This window comes from Phyllobates terribilis, unplaced genomic scaffold, assembly GCF_046119375.1.
Source record: "Phyllobates terribilis strain yellow unplaced genomic scaffold, ASM4611937v1 Scaffold_12__6_contigs__length_324123572, whole genome shotgun sequence".
In the NCBI taxonomy this organism is placed as follows: domain Eukaryota; kingdom Metazoa; phylum Chordata; class Amphibia; order Anura; family Dendrobatidae; genus Phyllobates; species Phyllobates terribilis.
Window position 1 is genome coordinate 53,266,645 of NW_027362772.1, and position 25,416 is coordinate 53,292,060.

At 44.7% G+C, this 25,416-nt stretch overlaps 1 protein-coding gene across 1 annotated transcript; it reads right to left on the reverse strand.

Annotated features, from left to right (window-relative positions):
• Positions 1 to 748: 748 nt before the first annotated feature.
• LOC141171690 (uncharacterized) lies at positions 749 to 23,886 on the reverse strand. The gene is made up of 6 exons (XM_073655344.1): positions 23,770 to 23,886; positions 23,089 to 23,229; positions 22,144 to 22,263; positions 20,910 to 21,056; positions 19,676 to 19,819; positions 749 to 840 (listed from the first exon to the last, which is right to left on the reverse strand). Exons 1-6 carry the CDS (start codon positions 23,852 to 23,854, stop codon positions 749 to 751), a joined length of 729 nt encoding a protein of 242 aa, XP_073511445.1. The 5' UTR covers positions 23,855 to 23,886.
• Between the last annotated feature and the right edge of the window lie 1,530 nt (positions 23,887 to 25,416).

The following is a 25,416-nucleotide window of genomic DNA, read 5'->3' on the forward strand; positions in this document are numbered from 1 at the left end:
TCAATACATCATTAGTTTGGAATATTAAAGGGTTAGGGGCACATGACCTAGGAAAGGGTACTAGCTAGAGCTGAAATTTACATACTGTGGTCAAATCAATTTTATACCAAATATTAACAGTGAAAAGTTTTTTTTGAGAATGATTTAAATAAATCTGTAATACACTGTATCCACCAATATTTATTACACCCCATACGAGTGGTTAAAAAATTGTAGAACACAATGCAATAAAAGGTTTTAAAGAGTTACTTCCAAAAAACAAGTTATTCCCTATCAATGGAATAGGGGATAACTTACTGATTGCTGAGGGTCTGATTGCTGGGATCACCAATGATCCCAAGATCAGGGCTCTGGAATCTTGACGATAGGGCACTGCAGCTCCAGCTTGGGTATCGCCAATGATCCCAAGATCAAGGCTCTGGACTCTTGATGATAGGGCACTGCAGCTCCTGCTTGGGTATCACCAATGGTCCCCAGTTCAAGGCTCTGGAATCTTGACGATAGGGCTCTGCAGCTCCAGCTTGGGTATCACCAATGATCCCAAGATCAAGGCTCTGGAATCTTGACGATAGGGCACTGCAGCTCCAACTTTCATAGAGCGTAGGTTTACATTCTCAACTTCGCTCCATTCATTATCAATAGGACTGACGGAAAAAACTGAGGGCTCTTCTCAGCTATTTCTGCTAGCCCCGATGAATGAAGCTGAAGACAAGCACTCCATGCAAAATGTGGCTGAAGAGCCCTGTTATTAGAGTTTCAGAGCCCCGATCTTGGCATCATTGGCGATCTTAGCAGTCAGACCTTCTGCGATCAACCAGTTCTCCGTTATCTCATGGATAGCTAATAACAACTTTTGGAAATAACACTTTAAAACTTTTTATTGCATTGTGTTCCACATTTTTTTACCACTCCTTTGTGGTGTTATACATAAGAATATACTCTTCACATTTGTCATTGGTGGATACATTGTAGCATAAATTTATTTATCATACTTGCCAACATTTTTCTGCTTTCTCCACAAAAACGATTTTTAAAAAATTGTTGGGAAAAAAAATCTGTAAAAAACAAAAAAAAACGCAGTGTATGAACAGTAAAGTGGATTTTCCATTGAAACAAATATAAAGAGCATTTATGGGGAATGTGAAGTTTTGGGGTATGGATTTTGGAGCGGATCCACTTCAAAATCACCTGCTTCACCAAAACCGTGAAAACAGCCAAACACTATTACCCCCCTATACATTCCGGTGGGAAGCATCCTGTCCACCAAACCCAGAGTCATCCATCCTCAGACTGCCAGATAATGCAACATGATGATCACTCCACATTTTTTGCTACTTTTTACAATATTGCTTATGTAAAAAAAAAAAAAAACAGAATATGTCAAGGAACAATAAACAAATTCTAATTTATATCCATAAATAAAAGCAAAAAAAAATAGTTTACAATTAGTAGAAATTATCCTGAAGTAGACAAACAAACCAAGAACATAAAGCGTTCCCCGCAGACTTTCTGTACTGTTTCTACAGAACGAGCCAGGTGCTTGGCAAGTGTCAGTGATACATGATTGCAGGGTAATTACAAACATCGACTTTGTATATCTCCATTTCTGATGTAATATTAGATGCGGGAAGGTTCTTTATTTTGCAGACATCCAACAGTAGATTAGGCATAGAGTATATTTGGCTGAGCTGAATTTAGGGACTAGTAGTGGATAACTAGCATACAGGCATAAGAGAGTCTAAATGACCATTTTAAGCAATACTTTGCACAATAGCAAGAGCAATGCATACTGGAATTGAGGGGAATGAAGTTCCAATACCTATAATGTGGGCAGAATGCTGATATAAAGAACCTGACCATTTAAAAAAGAGTAGATGACAAGTTACAGATCATGAGAATCAGGGTAATTTCTGTACATGTTACACTTGTATGATCATTAAAAGCAGTAATAACTTGTGTTGGTGGATGAGGGCAGCAAGATTTCACTTCTCTACAGCTTCTTAAAAGCTGGTTTGAAAAAAAATTAACTGTAGAGGATCAAGGAGACAGAAAACATCCTTCTGGACAACAAAGGGGTGCAAACCAGAAATGCATGGTCTATAGATAAAATTTCCTCTACTCCTCGCTTTCTTCTCCAACCCCCCTCCTATTCGCCTTCTTCTCCAACTCACCCCCATTCGCCTTCTTCTCCAACCCGCCCCCCATCCGACTTCTTCTCCAACCCGCCCCCTATTCGCCTTCTTCTCCAACCTGCCCCCTATTCCTCGCCTTCTTCACCAACCCGCCCCCTATTCCCCTTCTTCTCCAACCCGCCCCCTATTCACCTTTTTCTCCAACCCGCCCCCTATTCGCCTTCTTCTCCAACCCGCCCCTAATCGCCTTCTTCTCCAACCTGCCCCCTATTCGCCTTCTTCTCCAACCCTAACCCTCTATTCCCCTTCTTCTCCAACCTGCCCCTATTCCCCTTCTCCAACCTTCCCCCTATTCGCCTTCTTCTCCAACCTTCCCCCTATTCGCCTTCTTCTCCAACCTTCCACCTATTCGCCTTCTTCTCCAACCTTCCCCCTATTCGCCTTCTTCAACCTGCCCCCTATTCCTCTTCTTCTCCAACCCGCCCCCTATTCGTCTTCTTCTCCAACCTGCCCCCTATTCCTCTTCTTCTCCAACCCGCCCCCTATTCGCCTTCTTCTCCAACCCGCCCCATAATCGCCTTCTTCTCCAACCTGCCCCCTATTCGCCTTCTTCTCCAACCCGCCCCCTAATCGCCTTCTTCTCCAACCTGCCCCCTATTCGCCTTCTTCTCCAACCCTCCCCCTATTCGCCTTTTTCTCCAACACGCCCTCTATTCGCCTTCTTCTCCAACCCGTCCCCTAATCGCCTTCTTCTCCAACCTGCCCCCTATTCACCTTCTTCTCCAACCCGCCCCCTATTCGCCTTCTTCTCCAACCTACCCCCTATTCCCCTTCTTCTCCAACCTTCCCCCTATTCGCCTTCTTCTCCAACCTTCCCCCTATTCGCCTTCTTCTCCAACCTTCCCCCTATTCGCCTTATCCAACCTGCCCCCTATTCCTCTTCTTCTCCAACCCGCCCCCTATTCGTCTTCTTCTCCAACCTGCCCCCTATTCCTCTTCTTCTCCAACCCGCCCCCTATTCGCCTTCTTCTCCAACCTGCCCCTACGCCTCTTCTTCTCCAATCCGCCCCCTATTCGCCTTCTTCTCCAACCCGCTCCCTATCCGCCTTCTTCTCCAACCCACCCTCTATTCGTCTTCTTCTCCAACCCTCCCCTATTCGCCTTCTTCTCCAACTCGCCCCCTATTCCCCTTCTTTCCAACCTTCCCCCTATTTGCCTTCTTCTCCAACCTGCCCCCTATTGGCCTTCTTCTGCAACCCGCCCTTTATTTGCCTTCTTCTCCAACCCGGCACCTATTGACATTTCCAGTGGCATTTAAAGGGGTTTTCATTGGATTAATGATTGATTATGCAGATATTTGCACTGTGTGGATGAAGGCATACTCTAAGATGGTGGCAATGTGCATGTGGATTGCAGAGGAACTCTGCAGGGCTTTTACACTCCATTTCCTATAATGATCAATGCTCCAGAAAATTTTAATTGCATGGTGGAAGTTCAACTCCTGTACCTAATCGGTTAATCCGCCTACAATTACTCATCTCCTAGAACTTTGTTGTCTCTTCTCTGTACCCATAGCTCTAAGGTGTGCCCTCATGCCCGGCCACAGATTGACACAGAGAACAAATAGTCCTCTTGCAAAAAGCAGAGGTTTCTGCAATTTCGTGGAATGGAAATTCTGATAGTAGTGAAGGTCATGTTCCATAGTAATCATTCATTAGGGGTAAGTGAAAGCTTGTCTGGAATGTTGATCAGGTAACTATGACATTGCCAGCAGGTGAAACCTTGTGGGGAATTTCAGAAGTACCCCTTTCATAAGCCTGGGTGTGGTTATACAGCGCAGCCATTTTTTCTACATCTGGGTGGCAGTACCAGATGCAACCTGTAGACAAGAGTGGCACTGTTCTGGATACAAGAACAGACCCTTTTTCCAATCCCATACACCTCCTTTTATTTCACATGCAATGTAACAATATGGACATCGCAGATCGACTTAATTTTAGAATTAAAATCCACTTAACTAAACATGCAGGAAGGATAGACCAGTGCTTAAAGGTACACAAGGTGACGGGGATCTGGCATTTCCAAACTCCAATTTCTGATTCCGAAAGAAAACATTTGGATAGGAGAATTTTGCATTATTACACCCAGCCATCCTCTTATTGTGAGGAACTTGAACATTCAGAGAACCGCAAGGGTGGGGCTGCCTGCAATAGAACTGCAGGAGGAGTGGCTGCCTGCAATAGAACCACAGGGGCGTGGCTGTCTACACTAGAACCGCAGGGGCATGGCTGTCTGCACTAGAACCGCAGGGGCATGGCTGTCTGCACTAGAACCGCAGGGGCGTGGCTGCCTGCAATAGAACCGCAGGGGCATGGCTGTCTGCACTAGAACCGCAGGGGCGTGGCTGCCTGCAAAAGAACCACAGGGGAGTAGCCTTCTGCAATAGAACTGCAGGGGAGTGGCTGTCTGCAATAGAACCGCAGGGGAGTGGCTGTCTGCAATAGAACCGCAGGGGAGTGGCTGTCTGCAATAGAACTGCAGGGGAGTGGCTGTCTGCAATAGAACCGCAGGGGAGTGGCTGTCTGCAATAGAACCGCAGGGGAGTGGCTGTCTGCAATAGAACCGCAGGGGAGTGGCTGTCTGCAATAGAACAGCAGGGGGAGTGGCTGTCTGCAATAGAACCACAGGGGCGTGGCTGTCTGCACTAGAACCGCAGGGGAGTCGCTGTCTACAATGGAACCGCAGGGGAGTGTCTGTCTGCAATAGAACCGCAGGGGTGGGGCTGCCTGCAATAAAACCGCAGGGGAGTGGCTGCCTGCAATAGAACCGCAGGGGAGTGGCTGCCTGCAATAGAACCGCAGGGGTGGGGCTGCCTGCAATAGAACCGCAGGGGTGGGGCTGCCTGCAATAGAACCGCAGGGGTGGGGCTGCCTGTAATTGGTGGCTGCACAGAGAGTGAGTCAGCATTAAAGGCCTTGCTCCCACTTGCGTATAAATTGGACAAGTGCAATGCGAGAAAACATTGCACTGCACTCTGACCAATGTTATACAATGAGTCAGTGCTCATCTGCGAGTTTTTTCTCAGCTCAGTCGGATTGGACTGAAAAAAAAAATATGCAGAATGATGCAATTGACTGCGAGAATCGGTGCAAAAAAAAAATAAAAAATCGCACAGACCATGCGTGTGCCTTCTGATTTTTACGCACACATCTCAAAAGGAAACTCAACATTTCATCAGCCAAATAGAGTAAATTCACAGCCCGAACAGTCAGAAAAGAATAGATAGAAAGATGTCAGTGAGATACATATAATCAGTGCTTTGCATGTATAGTTTTCTGTACTTGTATTTAGCGAATTAAATAAATAAAAGAAAAAAATGGCATGAGGCCCCCTTATTTTTAACGATCAGCTGAGGGAAAGCAGACAGCTGGGGGCTAATGTTATTCTGGGAAGGGGGCAATAAAAATGGAGCTTCCCATCCTATTAATAACAGTTCACAGCTGTCTGCATAGCCTTTGCTGGTTATTAAAAAGGGGAACGTCTTAAAAAATGACATGGGTCCCCCCTATTTTTAATAACCAGCTGAGGGAAAGCAGACAGCTGTGAGCTGGTCTTATTATTCTGGCAAGGGCCCAATAACCATTGAGCTTCCCAGCCTATTAATAGCAGCTCACAGCTGACTGCATAGCCTTTACTGGTTATTAAAAAGGGGGACGTCTTAAAAAATGACATGGGGTCCCCTCTATTTTTAATAACCAGCAAAGACTAAGCTGTTAGCTGTGGGCTGATATTAATAGGCTGGGGACGGGTCATGGATATTGGCCCATTCCCAGACTAAACACTAGCCCTCAGTCGCCCAAGAATTGACGCATCCATTAGATGTGCCAATTCTGGCGTTTATCCTTGGCTCTCCCAGATTGCCCTGGTGTGGTGGCAATCGGGTAATGGTTTTTAGGTTGAGGTCAGCTATGTCACACAGAGGTGAGAACCGCCAGCTGTGACCTGCAGTAACCTTAATGACGTCACCACTCGTTACTGACGCTGGTTCTCAGACTACTCTGTGTGTTCTGGCGGCCGTGGTGAGTGATAAAGTTACTCATCACAGCCTCCGGATTTAGCAGAGTCAGAGATTGGTGTGGGATCCAGTGCATTACTTTATTTGCTAATAAATGTGTAAAAGAGGGTAATTGTCAGGGAGTGCTATTTACAATTAAATAAAAAGAGGACATTTCTCAGTGTGTGTGTTTATTTCTTTTGACTATAGGGTTAGTAATAGGGGTGTCTGATAGATGCCTCTCTATTACTAACCCCTGGGCTTGATGTCAACGGACATTACACAGCTGACACCAACCCCAAAACCATTTCCCCGATTGTCACCACAGCAGGGCAATTGGGAAGAACCGAGGCTAAGTGCCAAAATTGGCGCATCTAAAGGATGCACAATTTCTGGGGCAGCTGGGGGCTAGTCATATTAGGCTGGAAAGGGAAAAATATTCATGCCCCTTCCAAGCCTATTAATATCAGCCTGCAGCTGTCTGCTTAACCTTTGTTAGTTATTAAAAATAGGGGGGACCCCATGTCATTTTTTTGGGGTCCCCATTTTTTAATAACCAGTAAAGGCTAGCTGTAAACTGTTATTAATAGGCTGGGAAGCTCCATAGATATTGGCCCCTTCCCAGAATAATTATACAACCTCACAACTGTCTGCTTTCCCTCAGCTGGTTGTTTAAAAAAGGGGGGACCCCACATCATTTTTTTAATTAGCCTTATTTAACCTATTTAATAAATAATTAAACACACTTTATTGTTATATAAAAGGCACTAAAGGGTGCTAGTTTATTATATGTAGGGGGCTTTTGATACTACATATTTACAGGACATCTATCCTATTTATTCTGTCTATCTATATCTCTATATAAAATTGCTTTATTACTCATAAAACTAGCTTTAAATGGCAGAGAATTAATGTATGTAAGTTGATGTTAAAAATGCATTGCATACACGTCATACAGATTTCATACATATGCTACTTGATAAGCATCGCATTGTACTCGCATGTCAATCGTCCTACTTTTCAGGAGCAATAATGGAGCAATTTCATTTACGCTGATGAGTGCGAGCCCTTATGAAGATACCATGAGTGTTAGGATAATGAATGTGAGAAAAAGCAGGATAGTGCAGAGAGGAGCCCTCCACCCCACCGCACTGCTGCACATAACTGCAGTCTTTATGTTTCTGTGGTACTGTCCTTTTGCATAGATTATCGCTGATCCAGCTTCACAGATCCCATCAGTGGTGCAGCCATGTAAGCTCTCTGTGGTAGTGGCACTTTCTATCAGAAATCAAGAGAATGAAAAAAAGATAAAACTAAGGATAAATTTAAAGCTGAATCATTGTGTACATACATTATTTATCCTGTACTGATCCTGAGTTACATCCTGTATTATACTCCAGAGCTGCACTCACTATTCTGCTGGTGCAGTCACTGTGTACATACATTACATTACTGATCCTGAGTTACATCCTGTATTATACTCCAGAGCTGCACTCACTATTCTGCTGGTGCAGTCACTGTGTACATACATTACATTACTGATCCTGAGTTACATCCTGTATTAAACTCCAGAGCTGCACTCACTATTCTTTTGGTGCAGTCACTGTGAACATACATTACATTACTGATCCTGAGTTACATCCTGTATTATACTCCACAGCTGCACTCACTATTCTGCTGGTGCAGTCACTGCGTACATACATTACATTACTGACTCTGTACTGATCCTGAGTTACATCCTGTATTATACTCCAGAGCTGCATTCACTATTCTGCTGGTGCAGTCACTGTGTACATACATTACATTACTGATCCTGAGTTACATCCTGTATTACACTCCAGAGCTGCACTCACTATTCTGCTGGTGCAGTCACTGTGTACATACATTACATTACTGATCCTGAGTTACATCCTGTATTTTACTCCAGAGCTGCATTCACTATTCTGCTGGTGCAGTTACTGTGTACATACATTACATTACTGATCCTGAGCTACATCCTGCATTATACTCCAGAGCTGCACTCACTATTCTGCTGGTGCAGTCACTGTGAACATACATTACATTACTGATTCTGAGTTACATCCTGTATTATACTCCAGAGCTGCACTCACTATTCTGCTGGTGCAGTCACTCTGTACATACATTACATTATTGATCCTGTTCTGATCCCGAGTTACATCCTGTATTATACTCCAGAGCTGCACTCACTATTCTGCTGGTGCAGTCACTGTGTACTTACATTACTGATTCTGAGTTACATCCTGTATTATACCCCAGAGCTGCACTCACTATTCTGCTGGTGCAGTCACTGTGTATATACATTACATTACTGAACCTGAGTTACATCCTGTATTATACTCCACAGCTGCACTCACTATTCTGCTGGTGCAGTCACTGCGTACAAATGTGGCACCCCAGGGGTCTGGTTTCCACAGTAATAGCAGTATTACGTCTGTGAGCAGGTGGGAGGTCTCCTGGGCAGGAATCCTAAGCATGCCACACCTCCTGCCCAGTCCTGGGAGGGGAAGAACTTCCCCTATATAAACTGGGGCTGAAGCAGGGTTAGGGAGAGGAGTTCCAGACAGAGACGGAGTCTGGTCTGGACACGCAGAAACAGGGACAGATAGACCTCGGGAGCTCTGTAGGAGCCAAGGAGAAGCGCCAGGGGCTGGAGCTGTGCAGAGCTCGACCTGGGAGAAGGTACTAAAACCGGACACAGGAGTCCGAGGCTGTGGGGACTAAGATATACCCAGCAGCAGAATCCATCCGGCAGGGGATTCCAGGTCCTCTGGCCATAAAAGCCCGGAGGCTCAGTCACAACGAAGGGACCAGCACCGCCATCCCGGAGCGGAGGCTAACAGGAGGCCCCAGGTCACCAGCCATACGGGTGAGCACCACACGGTATACCCAGGGACGTGGGCTACTTGCAACCGCCGAAAGCAGGGTAGCCAGGAAGGGTACAGACTAACGGGAAGGCCTACAACTCCACCTGGCCAGGGGAACTCCGGCTTACTCGCAGACTAACCAGGCCCCAACTACTAGCCAGTACTCCCGGGGGAATTTGCCTTGTACCATCAGTAAAGACCCTGAACTGTACCCTCGCGTCTCCGTGCTTCCTTGTCGCACCATTAGTGCTGGGACATCCACACCATCACTCCCAACATCAACCTCATCCTCTGCCCTGAGGCCATACCCCTCCCGTTGGGGGTTATACCATCCACGCTGCACATCCGTACCACCGGCCTCAGCGGACTGCCCTGCAGCGTCGGCTTCATAGCCGCATTCAACGGGTGGCGTAGTCGGACACTAATACCATCATACCAGTAACTGCCACTTAGTTTGACCACCCTGGGCACGGACCGGGTCACCGCCACACGAAGACTACTACCCCCATCGGATCCGGCTCCGGGTATTCCCCGCGCGCACGCGCGCCGCACTACAGCACTGGCCCAGGGGGCGCGTCACATACATTACATTACTGACTCTGTACTGATCCTGAGTTACATCCTGTATTATACTCCAGAGCTGCACTCACTATTCTGCTGGTGCATTCACTGTGTACATACATTACATTACTGATCCTGAGTTACATACTGCATTATACTCCAGAGCTGCACTCACTATTCTGCTGGTGCAGTCACTCTGTACATACATTACATTATTGATCCTGTACTGATCCTGAGTTACATCCTGTATTATACTCCTGAGCTGCACTGACTATTCTGCTGATGCAGTCACTGTGTACATACATTACATTACTGATTCTGAGTTATATCCTGTATTATACCCCAGAGCTGCACTCACTATTCTGCTGGTGCAGTCACTGTGTACATACATTACATTACTGATCCTATACTGATCCTGAGTTACATCCTGCATTATACTCCAGAGCTGCACTCACTATTCTGCTGGTGCAGTCACTGTGTACATGCATTACATTACTGATCCTATACTGATCCTGAGGTACATCCTGTATTATACTACAGAGCTGCACTCACTACTCTGCTGGTGCAGTCACTGTGTACATACATTACATTACTGATCCTGTACTGATCCTGAGTTATATCCTGCATTATACTCCAGAGCTGCACTCACTATTCTGCTGGTGCAGTCACTGTGTACATTCATTACATTACTGATCCTGTACTGATCCTGAGTTACATTCTGCATTATACTCCAGAGCTGCACTCACTATTCTTCTGGTGCAGTCACTGTGTACATACATTACATTACTGATCTTGAGTTATATCCTGTATTATACTCCAGAGCTGCACTCACTATTCTGCTGGTGCAGTCACTGTGTACATGCATTACATTACTGATCCTGTACTGATACTGAGTTACATCCCCTATTATACCCAAGAGCTGCACTCACTATACTGCTGGTGCAGTCACTGTGTACATACATTACATTACTGATCCTGAGTTACATCCTGTATTGTACTCCAGAGCTGCGCTCACTATTCTGCTGGTGCAGTCACTGTGTACATACCTGTACTGATCCTGAGTTACATCCTGTATTATACTCCAGAGCTGCACTCACTATTCTGCTGGTGCAGTCACTGTGTACATACATTACATTACTGATCCTGAGTTACATCCTGTATTATACTCCAGAGCTGCACTCACTATTCTGCTGGTGCAGTCACTGTGTACATACATTAAATTACTGATCCTGTACTGATACTGAGTTACATCCTGTATTATACTCCAGAGCTGCACTCACTATTCTGCTGGTGCAGTCACTGTGTACATATATTACATTACTGATCCTGTACTAATCCTGAGTTACATCCTGTATTATACCGCAGAGCTGCACTCACTATTTTGCTCGTTGATATGAGATTAAGTCAATAAGCGACAGACAGACAATCCTAAGACAGCTTTTATGTGCTGCCATAATGATGTGATATCAGCTAATGTTTCATACGTAAGTTTACTACAATGTCAGGTGTAAAAAGAACATTTATCCTAATGCAAATCACCAAAGCAAACTCTAGAGACACTCATACACTCAGTCAACGAATTCTGGGATATTTCCGCTCTGCAGCCTTAAGAACTGTGAATGCAGCACTGAAGTACATTACTGTAATCTAATGTGCACATTCCTGGTGACGTTGTCTTCCACCTTTATGAAGCACGCTATAGATTTGTGACATGCAGAAGTAGTGCTGTTGCAGAGTGTGACATGCAGAAGTAGTGCTGTTGCAGAGTGTGACATGCAGAAGTAGTGCTGTTGCTTTAAAATCATTCAGCAACTATTAGAAGTAACACAAGCACGAGACAGGAAGTGTTGTGCTCCAGAAGCATCCAGCAACTAGAGGGGTTAACACAATCACAGGAGAAGGGGAGTGTTTTAGCAGAGCCACAGGGGGATTGTGGGGAAGTTGTTTACTGTCTGGCTGGAGCCCAAGAGAAAGGTGGTGTGTATGTTCTGCATCTGACAGAAGCGCCGCTGCAAGTGAAAAGGATTCAAGTCAGGAGTGAAGCTAAGCACAGGTCAGGTAGAGTTCCTGAACTATCAGTGCAGAGTATTGTCAAGCAGAAAGATAAGGACTGGAAGAAATGGTGTCACAAGGATTATCTCCCTCAACAAACCCTCCACCTCCCCTCCTCCATCTCACTGTGCTGTAGATAATGCTGTGTTCATTAATGTGCCTTTGCATTAGAACTGTGCTGCCCTGTACTACTGGGAAGACTGTGAACTGCTGTGCTGCTAAGGAAACTGTACTGTTAGTCACTGGAGCCTGTTGCTCATAAGACTTAACTTGCACTGGCTGTGCGGCTTCTTATTAAATGCTACTGTTCTACCATTTAAGGGGACTCTTGTCAAGTGTGTCTGGTCAGCAAATTAAACAAACTACATGTCTGTGCCTGAGGGTCAATACCCCTGTGTGCCTGAGAGAAGCTGCAGCACATGGTCTTTGGTCGCACTGAGTAACGGTTCCCCCAGGATTACAAAGAATTCATGGAACCTGTCTCATCCCTAACTGAACCTAGCGGCATGCGTGTAACCTTGGTGGCCTGTACGGGGAATCCTGAGCGGGAGTTAGCATGTAGCGGAAGAAGAGTAAAAGTGTCTGGAAAAACACAGCAGCACAGCACCTCAACTCAACTCTGCTATACCAGTTAAAGGGGACCAGCCCTAAAGAAAACTCACTGTCAGCAATGGATGTGGAAATACAAATGGACAGAATTAGTGAGCTGCTTCTTCAGTTAACCTGTGAAGAATTGAGAACAGTAGCAGAACATATAAAGATGTCAGTGGAACAGATTTCTAAAGCACACAACCACAGGCAACTGTTAGCTGCCATTAATGCAAAAATAGATTAGCTGGGGGAAAAAGAAGTTGAAGACGTCATAAGGACATTCCTCCAGGAACTAACACAGTTTCTAACCAGGTTGAAGTTGGAGGATGAAGGGGCGGCACCAATTACTAAAAGTGGGAATCTCCGTCCACAGACTGAACTACAGGAATTGAAAGAACAATTCAAAACCCTAACAACGACCCTGCAGGAATCGACCAAAACCTCTGAACGGGTGATAGACTCAGACAGGACCTTTAACCTGCTCGGGTAAGAAAATCAGGGAGACAGTCCTCTCTAGCACCACAAATCACCATAAGGAAAGAATCCAAGATTCTGGGACAGATTGGAGAGTGTGAATAGAAAGAGAGACTGTCTTATAGGAACTTGTTGCACCAGATCGATGCAGGCTTACATAAAGGCTACCATCCAGATGAGATCGTTGAGGGGATGGTGAAAGTGATCAGCCCAGGACTGAACCTCTGTAGTATGCTAGAAATTAAAAGTCAATTGACCTTGCAACAGCTGAAGATGATTTTAAAAGGGCACTATAAAGAGAGTACTTCAGAATTGTTCCACCGTCTCATTAACCTGTCACAGAAAAATAATGACTCACCCCAAAATTTCTTGTTGACTGTTGTTTGCATCCAGAGATGTAGAAGCGAAAGAGAAGTTTGATGCTGGACTAGACCAGAAGAATTTCTTGAGATCATTGAGAACGGGATTAATCAGCAAAGATATCAAGTTGCAGATGAAACAGTACCTAGAAGATCCTGGCATTTTGGACGAAGTCCTAATTGAAAAAATGAATGAGGACGCTAGTTTGGAGTCAGAGAGCGAACAGAAGTTACAGAAAGGCTCTGCTGCTAAAATCACCAAAATAAGGCAGCTGAAGTTGGATACCCCCAGTGCCCAGTCCGAAGATCAATATAGAGACTCTCCAGTGCCACCTCCAAGAGGAAACCTTAAATCACCAATAAAATAAAGGCCTGCCAGCGCTGACTGGGAGGAAGTAATAGGAGAACTGGAAGCAGGGTTGATTGAGGTGAAAAAGTTGATTCATTCCAGGCCAGAACTGGTATCCCTCAGACCCAGGAGTGGATTCCAAAACAGAAGATGCCCGGCCTGTGAAGCATGCAGTTCATCACATCAGAGTACGGTGTGTGTCCACTGTCTAAGATGTGGTGAGGAAGGACATTATGCCAGGGAATGGCAATGGTCATGGTCGTTTGGGTTAAAAGACAGGAGGTTACCAGTGCAGGGCGACTGGTAAGCGTGACACGGAGGAGATCCCAGAAGCAAATCCAAATCTCACCAAACACCAAAACGGCGCATGAGGTAAGACGGCTGCGTCAGTACTATCCCAAGTGTGTTCCCGTCTACAACAGCTGCAAGGGAGACAGGGGCATCAGTTACTTAATGGCCAGTGCGGAGGTCAAACGATGTACTCCTGGGAGGAGGATTCCTCAGTCAGTAAAAATAGCCTCATCAGCCTAATCGGTGAAAGGTGCTTTATGCAGTGCCAGCTAGATGGACTCCTAGTAAAAGCACTGTGGGACATAGGAGCCCAAGCAAGCCTTTTAAATGAAGAATGTTGAAGGTGCTACCTGCCACACACTTGTATTCGGTCACAAAAAAAGAACTGTTGAGACCAGTGGATGTCCACGGCAAAGCAGTCAACAAGACCGAAATCCCTTTCATAGGCTGGGTGGAAGTGACTTTCCAACTCAGGGCCACGAAGAACAGCAACACCATCAAGCTTTTGGTACCTTTTCTTGTGACCAGTGATCAGAACGTGGCAGAGGATCCTATCCTGAGTTATAATGAAATCAGTGAGGTCATCACAAAACACAAGATAGGGGCGTGGGTGGTGAATGCAATCGCCACATCGCTCGCCATACCCAACGCCGTGGTGGAAAACGTGATTCATAGAGTAAAGAAAGCACAGAATACAATGGACCTAAAAAAAGTCAAGGTAGGCTTGCGCCCAACCATCATCCCTGCAAACCAAATGGTGGGGGTGAAGTGTGGAGTCCGGGTAGAACTGGGAAGAAAAGTCCAGAAAAGACTGTTCATGCCAAAAGACTCTTCAGAACTTCCGGAAGGCCTAGTTCAAGGTGAGACTGTGCCTACTACTCCTACTGGTGGATTTGCTCGAGTGACAGTACCGGTGATGAATACTACGAAACATGACATTAGACTGGATCCAAAGACTGTGTTAGGTCACATCTAAACCATTAAAATGGTATATCCAGCCAGTATGAGACCAGCCCAGGGGTCTACAGTGAATTCAGTCTCCCCACCAAGGAACAAGAGTTGCCCAGGGGAGGAAATTTTGCAACCCACCTCGGGGTCCTGGGATCCCCCAGTCCCCCTGGAACACTTGTGTGCTGAAGATCTAGTGGTAGCAAAACAGATGCTGAGAGATGAATGTCATGCTTTTTCCAAAGATGACTCTGATATAGGCTGTATCCCGTCGTTGCATTTGAAAATCAATTTGAAAGACACGACCCCAGTAACCAGAAGTTACATGTCTGTGCCAAAACCATTACATCATGAAGTGATAGAATATTTACAAGATCTCATCAACAGAGGTTGGGTCCAAAAGTTGAAGTCGTCTTATTCCTCTCCTATTGTCTGTGTTAGGAAGAAGGACGGTACATTGAGACTCTGTTGTGATTACCAAGACTTAAACCGAAAGTCAATACCTGATCGACACCAGATACCAAAGATTCAAGATTTGCTGGATAGCCTTTCAGAAAGCATCTGGTTCTCTGTCCTCGATCAGGGTAATGCATACCACCAAGGGTTTGTCGAAGAGTCCAGTAGACCCTTGACAGCATTCATCACACCGTGGGGATTATATGAGTGGATCCACATACCGTTTGGGCTCAGTTCAGCTCCAGCAGAAGTCCAGAGAAGCATGGAGACATGGTTAGAAGGATTGAGGTACGATATCTGCCTGCCGTACTTGGATGACAATGCGGTACACAGCAAAACCTTCCAGGAGCATGTTTAACATGTGAGGACCGTATTACAATGGTATCAACAACACTGAGTTAAGTTGACCCCAAAGAAGTGTGAACTGTTTAAAAGGCAAGTCCGATTTCTAGGGAAAATTGTGTCCGGCAAAGGATATACCATGGACCCAGCAGAAATCGCTCCGGTACTGGCCTTAAAAGACAAGCGGCCCTCTACTGTCAGGGAGTTGAGGCAGATATTAGGATTCCTCTCCTACTATCGTACTTACATTCGGAATTTCTCCAGGATTGCCACCCCACTATACTTCCTCTTGGGGGGACAACAGAGACGACAACACCCACGGAGAAAAAGAAGAACGCGGTTAGGACCGGGCTTAAAAGAAACAACGCCATTTTGTCCCAGCAGCCCATTCTCTGGACAGCAGACCACCAGGAGGTATTGGAAGAACTAGTATACTACCCTGGTAAAACCACCCATCTTGGGATATCCTGATTTCAATTTACCATTTGTTCTTCATTGTGACGCTTCTCAAGCTGGACTGGGAGCTGCCCTGTATCAGTATCAAGATGGAAAATTGAGGGTCATCGGTTACGGTTCTAGGACATTGACAGACACGAGAAGAATTACCATCTACATTCCGGAAAATTGGAGTTCCTGGAATTGAAATGGGCTATCTGTGAATGATTTAGAGATTATCTCTACTACAGCAAAGAGTTTAAGGGATATACACTGACAACAACCCTTTGACCTATGTCCTTACTACAGCCATACTGAATGCAATGGGTCAGAGATGGGTCGCTGAGCTAGCTGACTTCAATTTCAGCATCAAGTACAGGTCAGGAAAATGCAATGCGGATGCTGACGGATTGTCAAGAATGCCACTAGAGCCTGAGGAGTTCATGCAAGAATGCTCTGAGGAAGTCAGTCTGGAAGCAATTGAGAGCACTACCCAAGCAGTACAAGCTTATCAGGAGGAAGACACACCATTGTGGTGTCCGTTGACGGTGGAAACCACCATAACAGCAAGAGAACAAGATCTCCCCCAGTCTATTCAACAACTACCAAAAGAGAAAATCCGTAGAGCACGACGGAAAAATCAGATAATTGGTAGAATACTACTTTATGTTTACCAAAATCGGTTTCCAAGTAAACAAGGGAGAGACAATGAGTCACCAGCAGTATCTGTTTTAATTAAAGAATGGACGAAGCTCTACCTCAGTGAAGACGGTATCCTGTATCGTAAAGGAGGACAAAACCGGCAGTTGGTATAACCCAGAGTATTCCGTAGGTTGGTCTTCAAACAACTCCATGAAAACATGGGACACCTGGGAGTGGAAAGAACAACCAACATTATCAGTGAACGTTTCTTCTTGCCGTACATGCAGAGAGATATTGAGAGGTACGTGACCATGGAGTGTGGGTGTCTGAAAGATAAACGTCCCAACACATCAACCCGGGCACCTATGGGCAACATCCAAATTACGTATCCATTTGAGATGGTCTCAATAGACTTTCTACATCTCGAGACGTGCAAGGGTGGTTATGAATATATCTTTGTGGTGATGGACCATTTCACTTGATTTGCTCAATCATATGCTACCACCAATAAATCAGGTTGAACAGCGGCAGAGAAGATTTCAATGACTTTGCTTTGAGGTTTGGGTTCCCTACGAGGTTATACCATGACCAAGGAAGAGAATTTGAGAACCAGCTCTTTGCCAAGCTAGGAAAGTACTGTAGAATTCAGAGATCCCACACAACGCCCTATCACCCAGAGGGTAGTGGACAAGTGGAATGTTTTAACCGGACATTATTGTCGATGTTGTGCACTTTAACAGCTGATGAGAAGAAGATTGGAAGAGTTCTCTGTCAAAAGTGGTACATGCCTATAACTGTACAAAGAGCGATGCAATGGGTTACTCACCCTTTTCCTATTGTATGGATGATCGCCAAGACTGCCAATTGACATCATGTTCGATACTCCGGTGTCAGAGACTTACAGAACGTATCCGGAGTACGTTCGGAAATGGAAGAAACGGATGGCAGAGGCATACAACATAGCGTCCAAAGTGTTCACGCAAGGACAGAGCAAGAGTAAGGAGTACTATGATCGAAAATGTTATGGAGCAGAATTGGCACCGGGAAGCCAAGTGCTAGTCAAGAACGTACGTGAGAAAGGCAGTCCAGGAAAACTTTGTTTATACTGGGAAGACAAGGTGTATGTGGTCATAAGGAGGAAAGCTGATGACAGCCCTGTGTATGAAATCCAATTGGACACGGGAGACAAGAAAACTAGAATAGTCCATCGGAATTTACTACTACCCTGTGATTATCTCCCACCACAACAAGACTTCCCAGAAGCAGACCGAGATCGTCTGAGATCGACTAAGGGACCACCACAGACTGAAACTCCGGAGGTTGATAGTGACCTTGAAAGTTTTGATGGAGAAGAACACACCGTTGTATTTCGCAGACTGGTAAGGAGAGGGATGTACCATCCTCAGGAGAGTGAACTAAATCCTGGGGCTCCAGAGTTCGTACCAAGGAGTACAGAAGAAGTCCAATTCAGATCTGATGATCGAACACTGGCCCCTGAAGAGACCGATCGACACTCAGGAGGAGCGGAATTACCAGACTGTGTGGAAACAAGCGACTCAGGAGAAGTACAGAAACTTACAGAGGCAACTCCAAGAACATCTTAGGAAGCACGGGAAATGAGTGCGTCGGAAGAAACTCCTGTGGCCGAAGAACCCGTGGTATCTGAGGAACAACCCACCAGGAGGATGTCGACTTGAGAAGTGAGGAGGCCATGATGCGGACGTACGAGACACTTGGTGAACAGAGTCAAGTGCCAAGGACTGTCGACTGGAAAAAGGTATCTCTGCCTGCGGACCAGGAAAGCCCACTTTTTGTGGTATTCACCACCGAGAGGCAGTATGGAAGATGTTGCCTACTGGAAAGACTTGTTTTCATGCTTTGATTTTTCTTAAAAGACTTTGTAGAAACAAAGAACTGTTAAGCATAGATAGAGAGAGCTGGTTGAAGACGTACAAAAAGCTCCAGCTGAAGAGATGCTGATTGTTTTAATTGTTTATTTCATACAGGCGTCCTACAAGAATAAGGTCATAAGAATAGGCTGTTATCAATGTCTATGAACGTTATACCAATTTGTCAATGCCAATTTGTATACAAAGCTATCCAACTTTCACCACTGTCTCAGAATTGGTCAGATTGACCAAATAAAACTAATGTCGAGGACGACATTCAAAAAGGAGGGAAGAGTATGACATGCAGAAGTAGTGCTGTTGCAGAGTGTGACATGCAGAAGTAGTGCTGTTGCTTTAAAAGCATTCAGCAACTATTAGAAGCAACACACAGCACATGATACAGGAAGTGTTGTGCTCCAGAAGCATCCAGCAACTAGAGGGGTTAACACAGTCAAAGGAGAAGGGGAGTGTTTTAGCAGAGCCACAGGGGGATTGTGGGGAAGTTGTTTACTGTCTGGCTGGAGCCCAAGAGAAAGGTGGTGTGGGTGTTCTGCATCTGACAGAAGCGCCCCTGCAAGTGAAAAGGATTCAAGTCAGGAGTGAAGCTTAGCACAGGTCAGGTAAAGGTCCTGAACTAGCAGTGCAGAGTATTGTCAAGCAGAAAGATAAGGACGGGAAGAAATGGTGTCACAGGGATTATCTCCCTCAGCAAACCCCCCCCCACCTCCATCTCACTGTGCTGTAAAGAATGCTGTGTTCATTAATGTGCCTTTGCATTAGAACTGTTCTGTAGTACTGGGAAGACTGTGAACTCTGCTGTGCTGCTAAGGAAACTGTACTGTTTGTCACTGGTGCCTGTTGCTCATAAGACTTAACTTGCACTGGCTGTGCGGCTTCTTATTAAATGCTACTGTTCTACCGTTTATGGGGACTCTTGTCAAGTGTTCCTGGTCAGCAAGTGAAACAACCTACGTGTCTGTGCCTGAGTGTCAATACCCCTGGTGTGCCTGAGAGAAGCTGCAGCACATTGTCTATGGTCGCCCTGAGTAACGGTTCCCCCAGGATTCCAAAGAATTAATGGTACCTGTCTCGTCGCTATCTGAACCTTGCAGCGTGCGTGTAACAGATTTGATGACACAGTATCATCTGGTTTTACATTTGTAGCAAGTTTACTACTTTTATTCCGTTTTCCCCAGTTATGGTTGGAGCACTTACCACGCACTTCGGTTCTCATGTAGTGAATGCAGCGTTGCTCATTCCCAGTACATTTCAAGTTACTTCTTCCTAGACAACGGTCTGAGTTTGGGACGAAGCACGCCGGACAGGTAAGTCCATTTTCATCATCGTTGGCTTGGGGTACTAAGAAACAGAGAGCAAAGACAGAATATATTTGCTGATGCCCCTCTACAATTCCCAGTTGGCCTCAAAGGTCTACAGTTGTCAAGAATTCAAGAATGATCTTCTGATATACTGTAGATACGTGAGAGGGGCTCACATTGATGGACCAGTGAGTCTTTAGACCACCCTAGTTTTCTGGATAAAAGGGCTTTAGAGACCACTTAATACCCTACACCAATGAGAACATTTTCAGTTTTGAGATTGTCTATGATGGACTTCTCTAGAGATGTGGATAGTCATCATACTTAATCCTGGCTGACACTCGTGTAGCCTTCTCAGAAGTCTCCATGAAAAGTCATAAGTTAGTTATATCTAGATTTTCTTGACCTACCCTAGTGTTCTTATGGAAAACTATTGCCTCACCTAATGACACCAAAAGTCTTGACCCCTATGGTTAACATTATACATGGAGAAATGTGACGCACAGTGTAGGAAAGACAAAGTGCAGACACTAGGGAAAGGGGGAAGTGGAGACCTCTTAGGCTTAACTGCAATCACCCTGTCTACTCCTACCATCCCTATATTGGCTCCGCACCAATCGCCGCACAGGAACCTATCCCTATATTTTCTTAGTGCTTAGCCCTAGATAGGGAGGGGAGGAGGGCCGCTAGTCGATCCCCACTGACAACTAAAGACAGCTAGGGGAGACAAACATGGAGAAAGTAGCTTAGCTTGAGTCGACTTCAGAGAGATGGCACACACGTACTCTTAGCACCAGAGAGGAAGTAAGAACTGCACTTGCTCCAAGTATTCACAAGGGGTCATGTGAATATCACCGGCGCCTCCCAATTGCAAATTGAAAGCATTTATACACCCAGGCCAGGATGTTAATTAGCAAGAGGAAGGTAGCTGCTGGGTCCTAGAGTGAGACAGATCTAAGAGGGTGTCTGTAATGCCATACGAAGAGATCGTCTGCAACCAACTGCAGGGAGACTGTCTGTCACATCTGACACACCCGTGACAAGAAGTCTACAATGATGCCACAGAGGACAATACTCTATCCAACAGATCAACTTATTTTCTTAACTGAATTATCCATGTGGACACTTACAGGTTGGTAATGGCGCCTGGCACACATTATAGTCACAACACGTGGTGTTCATGAAAATAGTCTTTGTCGAGCTTCGTATGGTGCCGCTTCTGCTGCATTCATTGCTTTTTCCACATCTTTTAGTAATTGTTACTTCTTCTCTACCATCTGGAAATGAAAGAAATCCAACATACTTAGAATATCTCGTATATTCTAAGATAATTCCTGACAATTTAATGTAATGATAAAAATAAAATATTAATCTTAGTACCCTCAGTAACCTCGCCAGGGATAGTCCGGTTATAATGAGTTATCACATATGGACCCAGAGTGGATGTCAACTGCAGAGAGCCACTCATGATGTGGAGGACTACATGTTATTCTGTGTTTCACGATCTCCTATTCATCTGTCTGGGTTCATGTAGTACCACATTTCTCCTGAAGTGGCCACTGCAGGATGAAAGCATAGCCATCTAAGCTGCCAGGAATGTGGCAATCAACTGATCGCCAACTGGTCCAAGGGTTTCACAGATGGGAAAACAATTTTAGGAATGTATAATGTAAAGCTGACACTTGTAGTTTTTAATAATTATTTTACAGAGAGTATCAAACACTGTTCTACATTACACATTCCTATGTTGGGTGTGGCATTTAAGGCATGATATCCTACTTTGGTATCTGTTCTGGTGCCCATCGGCTCCCCATGCAGTGATCCTGTGCTGCTGGACTCTTTTCACCATCTTGGTACTCCTATCAACCATAAATGGGTGGGTGGAAGGGTTGGGTGTCTCAGTTGGAGACCCGTCCTGCTTTGCCCTTATTCACATTGATGTTGTATGACACATGGTAAGGTTTTAATACTAGGGAAAGGTCAGGACCATCCCGATGGGTACACCTTGTCGCAATGGGATGGCTTTTATGCTTTTTTGATAAAAATAAAAAAAATCCCGAGCATTAACCAAGTACTCTATGTAATTCACATGTTAAATGGTCACAGCGTGAACATGCTCTTACAATTTGCACATAAACTAACTTGTGCTCCGGCTCACATTTTTGGTTTTACTGTCAAGTTAACCACAGGCTGGGTTTCTTAAGAGCTAATGATCTTCACTATATACTAAAATACTGAAATATTTCAGTATATAGAACAAGTGATGGAAAAAAAACACAAGGGGAAGGAAAAAAATGAAAGTTCAAAGACAAAAAATGGCAGAGATTGGAAGGAGTTAAAGGGAAAACGAAGGGTTTTTTTTACCATATATGCTTCTTATTCTTTCAAACACACACACGTCCTCCTCCGGCATGCATAGATATGCCTTGTCTGAGCAGTTGTTGACGTTGTAATCGTGACAGAAGAAGCACCAAATGAAATGTCCTAAAACATAAAGAGGAAGATGAGTAATTACATTGTAACATAGTGTGTTGTCCAACGGAAGAGTCATTAAAGGGGTATTCCTAAGTCAGGTGTTCAAATTATATCTACCAGACACACCACTTTTTGAAAGAACAGGTCCCCCAATTAACAATTCAGGCAGTCAATTTGGATATGGCTGGAGTGCAAAGAGTCAACTCACTTAAGTGTCAGGTCAATATGGCTCAGAGAGAAAACTCAGAGTTGGCTTTTCTTCTACCAAGTAGTTCAACCCTTGAACATTTTTCCAATGTGACACATATTCAATAATGAATTCCAGTAAATAAGCCAGAATCAAGATCAAAAAGTCACGGTCTCTTGTAGCTCTGGCAAAGCATCTACCAGCACATCTGCATGTAAATCTATGCAAGACATATTTTATCAAGCATACATTGGACACATCATATGAAGAGAGCAATCACTGGAGAAGGACATCATGGTCGGAAGAATAGAAGGAACAAGACAAAGAGGACAACCAGCAACTGATGGCATGGTACAATCAAAATAATGGCGAAGACCCTGGTGGAGCTATTTAGGCTTGCACAAGATTGATCGTCCTACAGATCGTTCATCCAACAAGTCACCATTGCTCGAGATTGAGCTGAAGGCCGTTAAATAATAATAATAAAGACTATGAAATTAATACTAAATCTCTACCACGGGCATACATTGAAATCTATGGGAGTTATGGAAAATACGATGAGCAAGGAAGGTGCATCCATCTATCAGACTTGACTAATCAACCATATGTACATGTACGTGCAGCAACCTGTTGACCAATTTACTCACCCGTATTCAATTGCCCATTGTGGGTCGTATTACGACAATTAACATCTTCCATTAATCCAGGTTTGCCTAAATTATGCAGCTCTCCATTTCCTGGGCAAACATTTTTCGAGGCACATCCCATTGCATAGACATAATTCGTTTCTGAGAGAGAGAAACATGAAGGTTGGGAATGAAAAGGAGGTCTACCTCCAACATCGTTAACTAAGTAAGAGAAATCACAAAATTCGAAGAATCATCAATCATTATGTACTGACAGAACATCAATAGGATATGCTACAAGTGTCCAACAGATGATGGATGGTCACCCCACTGTAACTGTCATCCATCCCTTAGGTGGCCATGCTCTCAGAAATGAACATGTGCAAACGGCAATGAAACCCAATATAGAAGGGTTCAATGAATGGTGGAAGAGTAGAGTGGTGAAAAGACTCGGTGCAAGTGTGAAGGTCCACACGTCACTCTGACCAAGCTCCTTGAGTGATGGGAGATTGGGTCTAGACCTTAAAAAACCTGGCCCCTATTGGCAATAAAAACTATGCAGTTAAATCGGTGATATGATTCTACAAGCAGTCGTCTACTACTAGAACTTCCATTGAGTCCCACATGGTATTTTCCACCTGAAAGTTCAACTTGTGACATGGGGAGTAACAACCACCCATTTTATGTTGAGCCTCCGATTACCAAATAGGGTCTTCCTTTCATAAGTGATGCAGGACGTCTCTTTTCCTGTACATGTGAGTGAGTATTTGGCTTCACACTTCTCCATGGTGGACGAAACAAAGCAGGACGGGCACTGCACCCCATTTTTAGTGTTGTTTTCTGATGGCACTAAAAGTAAAAATATACAATCTTGTGAAAGAGAAAGAAGAGATCATCAAGGTTGCTGCTCTGGTGTAGACATGTTAGAATTTGTGGGGATCAATAATCTACATAGAAGGAAAGGAGCCATATGGAGAAGATGAAACTTGGCTTCTGATTTTAGTGCTGGACCTGCAGTTTGTATCCATCTTCAATGCCTGTAAACCTTGGGCTGATCCCACATACACTCCTCTCAAAAGGAATGTTCTGCACAGGTCCTCATACCCCAACAGCAACAAGTAAGAGACCAATCACTCTCTCTACGAGCCCCAGCCAAACAGACTGTATATCATTTATGTAAACTCCCTTTGTTAAAATTATACAATAATGCCCCCTCTATTACCTGGAATAAGAAGACTCACGGGTATTATGTTATCTCACCATTTTGCAAACACTTGCATAAGCTCCCCAAAAAAATCCTTTTCTGCACTCACTATCCTGCCAGTGCAGTCACTATGTACATACATTACATTACTGATCCTGAGTTACATCCTGTATTATACTCCAGAGCTGCACTCACTATTCTGCTGGTGCAGTCACTATGTACATACATTACATTACTGATCCTGAGTTACATCCTGTATTATACTCCAGAGCTGCACTCACTATCCTGCCAGTGCGGTCACTATGTACATACATTACATTACTGATCCTGAGTTACATCCTGTATTATACTCCAGAGTAGAGATGAGCGTTGTTCTACTCGAACTGTTCGCCAATCTCAAATTCGAGCTGTTTTGGGCGGTGTTCGAGCCGTTCGGCGAACACGAACAATTTGAGAAAAATTCGGCTGTTCGAGGTTATGTTCGATAACTGTTCGTGCACCAAAATCATAACTGGATTTTTTCTCAGTAATGATGAAAATTAATGTTAATACGCAGTTTGAGTGTACAGCGGGGTGGGGGGAGGGGCAGGGGATGGATCTCTGCAGGAATAATGAAGATCTCCATTTTTTTTTTCTCTTTCCCGCATTTACAGTGGGGAGGTGCAATCTGTCAGCCTATCAGCAGCGCACACACGGAGCGAAGTGCTTTTTTTCACACAAGCAAGGGCATGTGTCATTGGCAGTGTATGTCACATGTCCTTGCCCTATAAGACCAAGCCATTTTCCCCGTCGCCACCATTTTCTCACTGCTGCAGATGCGTGTTAGACGGCACCGCTGTTGCTGTGTGCGCTATACCTTGTTAATTTCAAGCCAATTTTCGCACAAATCTACAGATAGCTTGGGAGTAGGGAATAGTTGTGATTGCAGTCCTTTTAAGGACTAGGTTACAGCATTTCCTATGACTTTTATCAGGCAGGTCTGTGCTCTTAAATAGATAGATTGTGGGAGTAAAGACTAATTGTAATTGGAGTCCTTTTCAGGACTAGGTTACATCAGTTCCTATCAGTTTTTGCCAGGCAGGTCTGTGCCAGTGCTGTGCAAGTTTTTTTCACAGCATTTGGCTGAATCTAGCAAAGCTAATCCT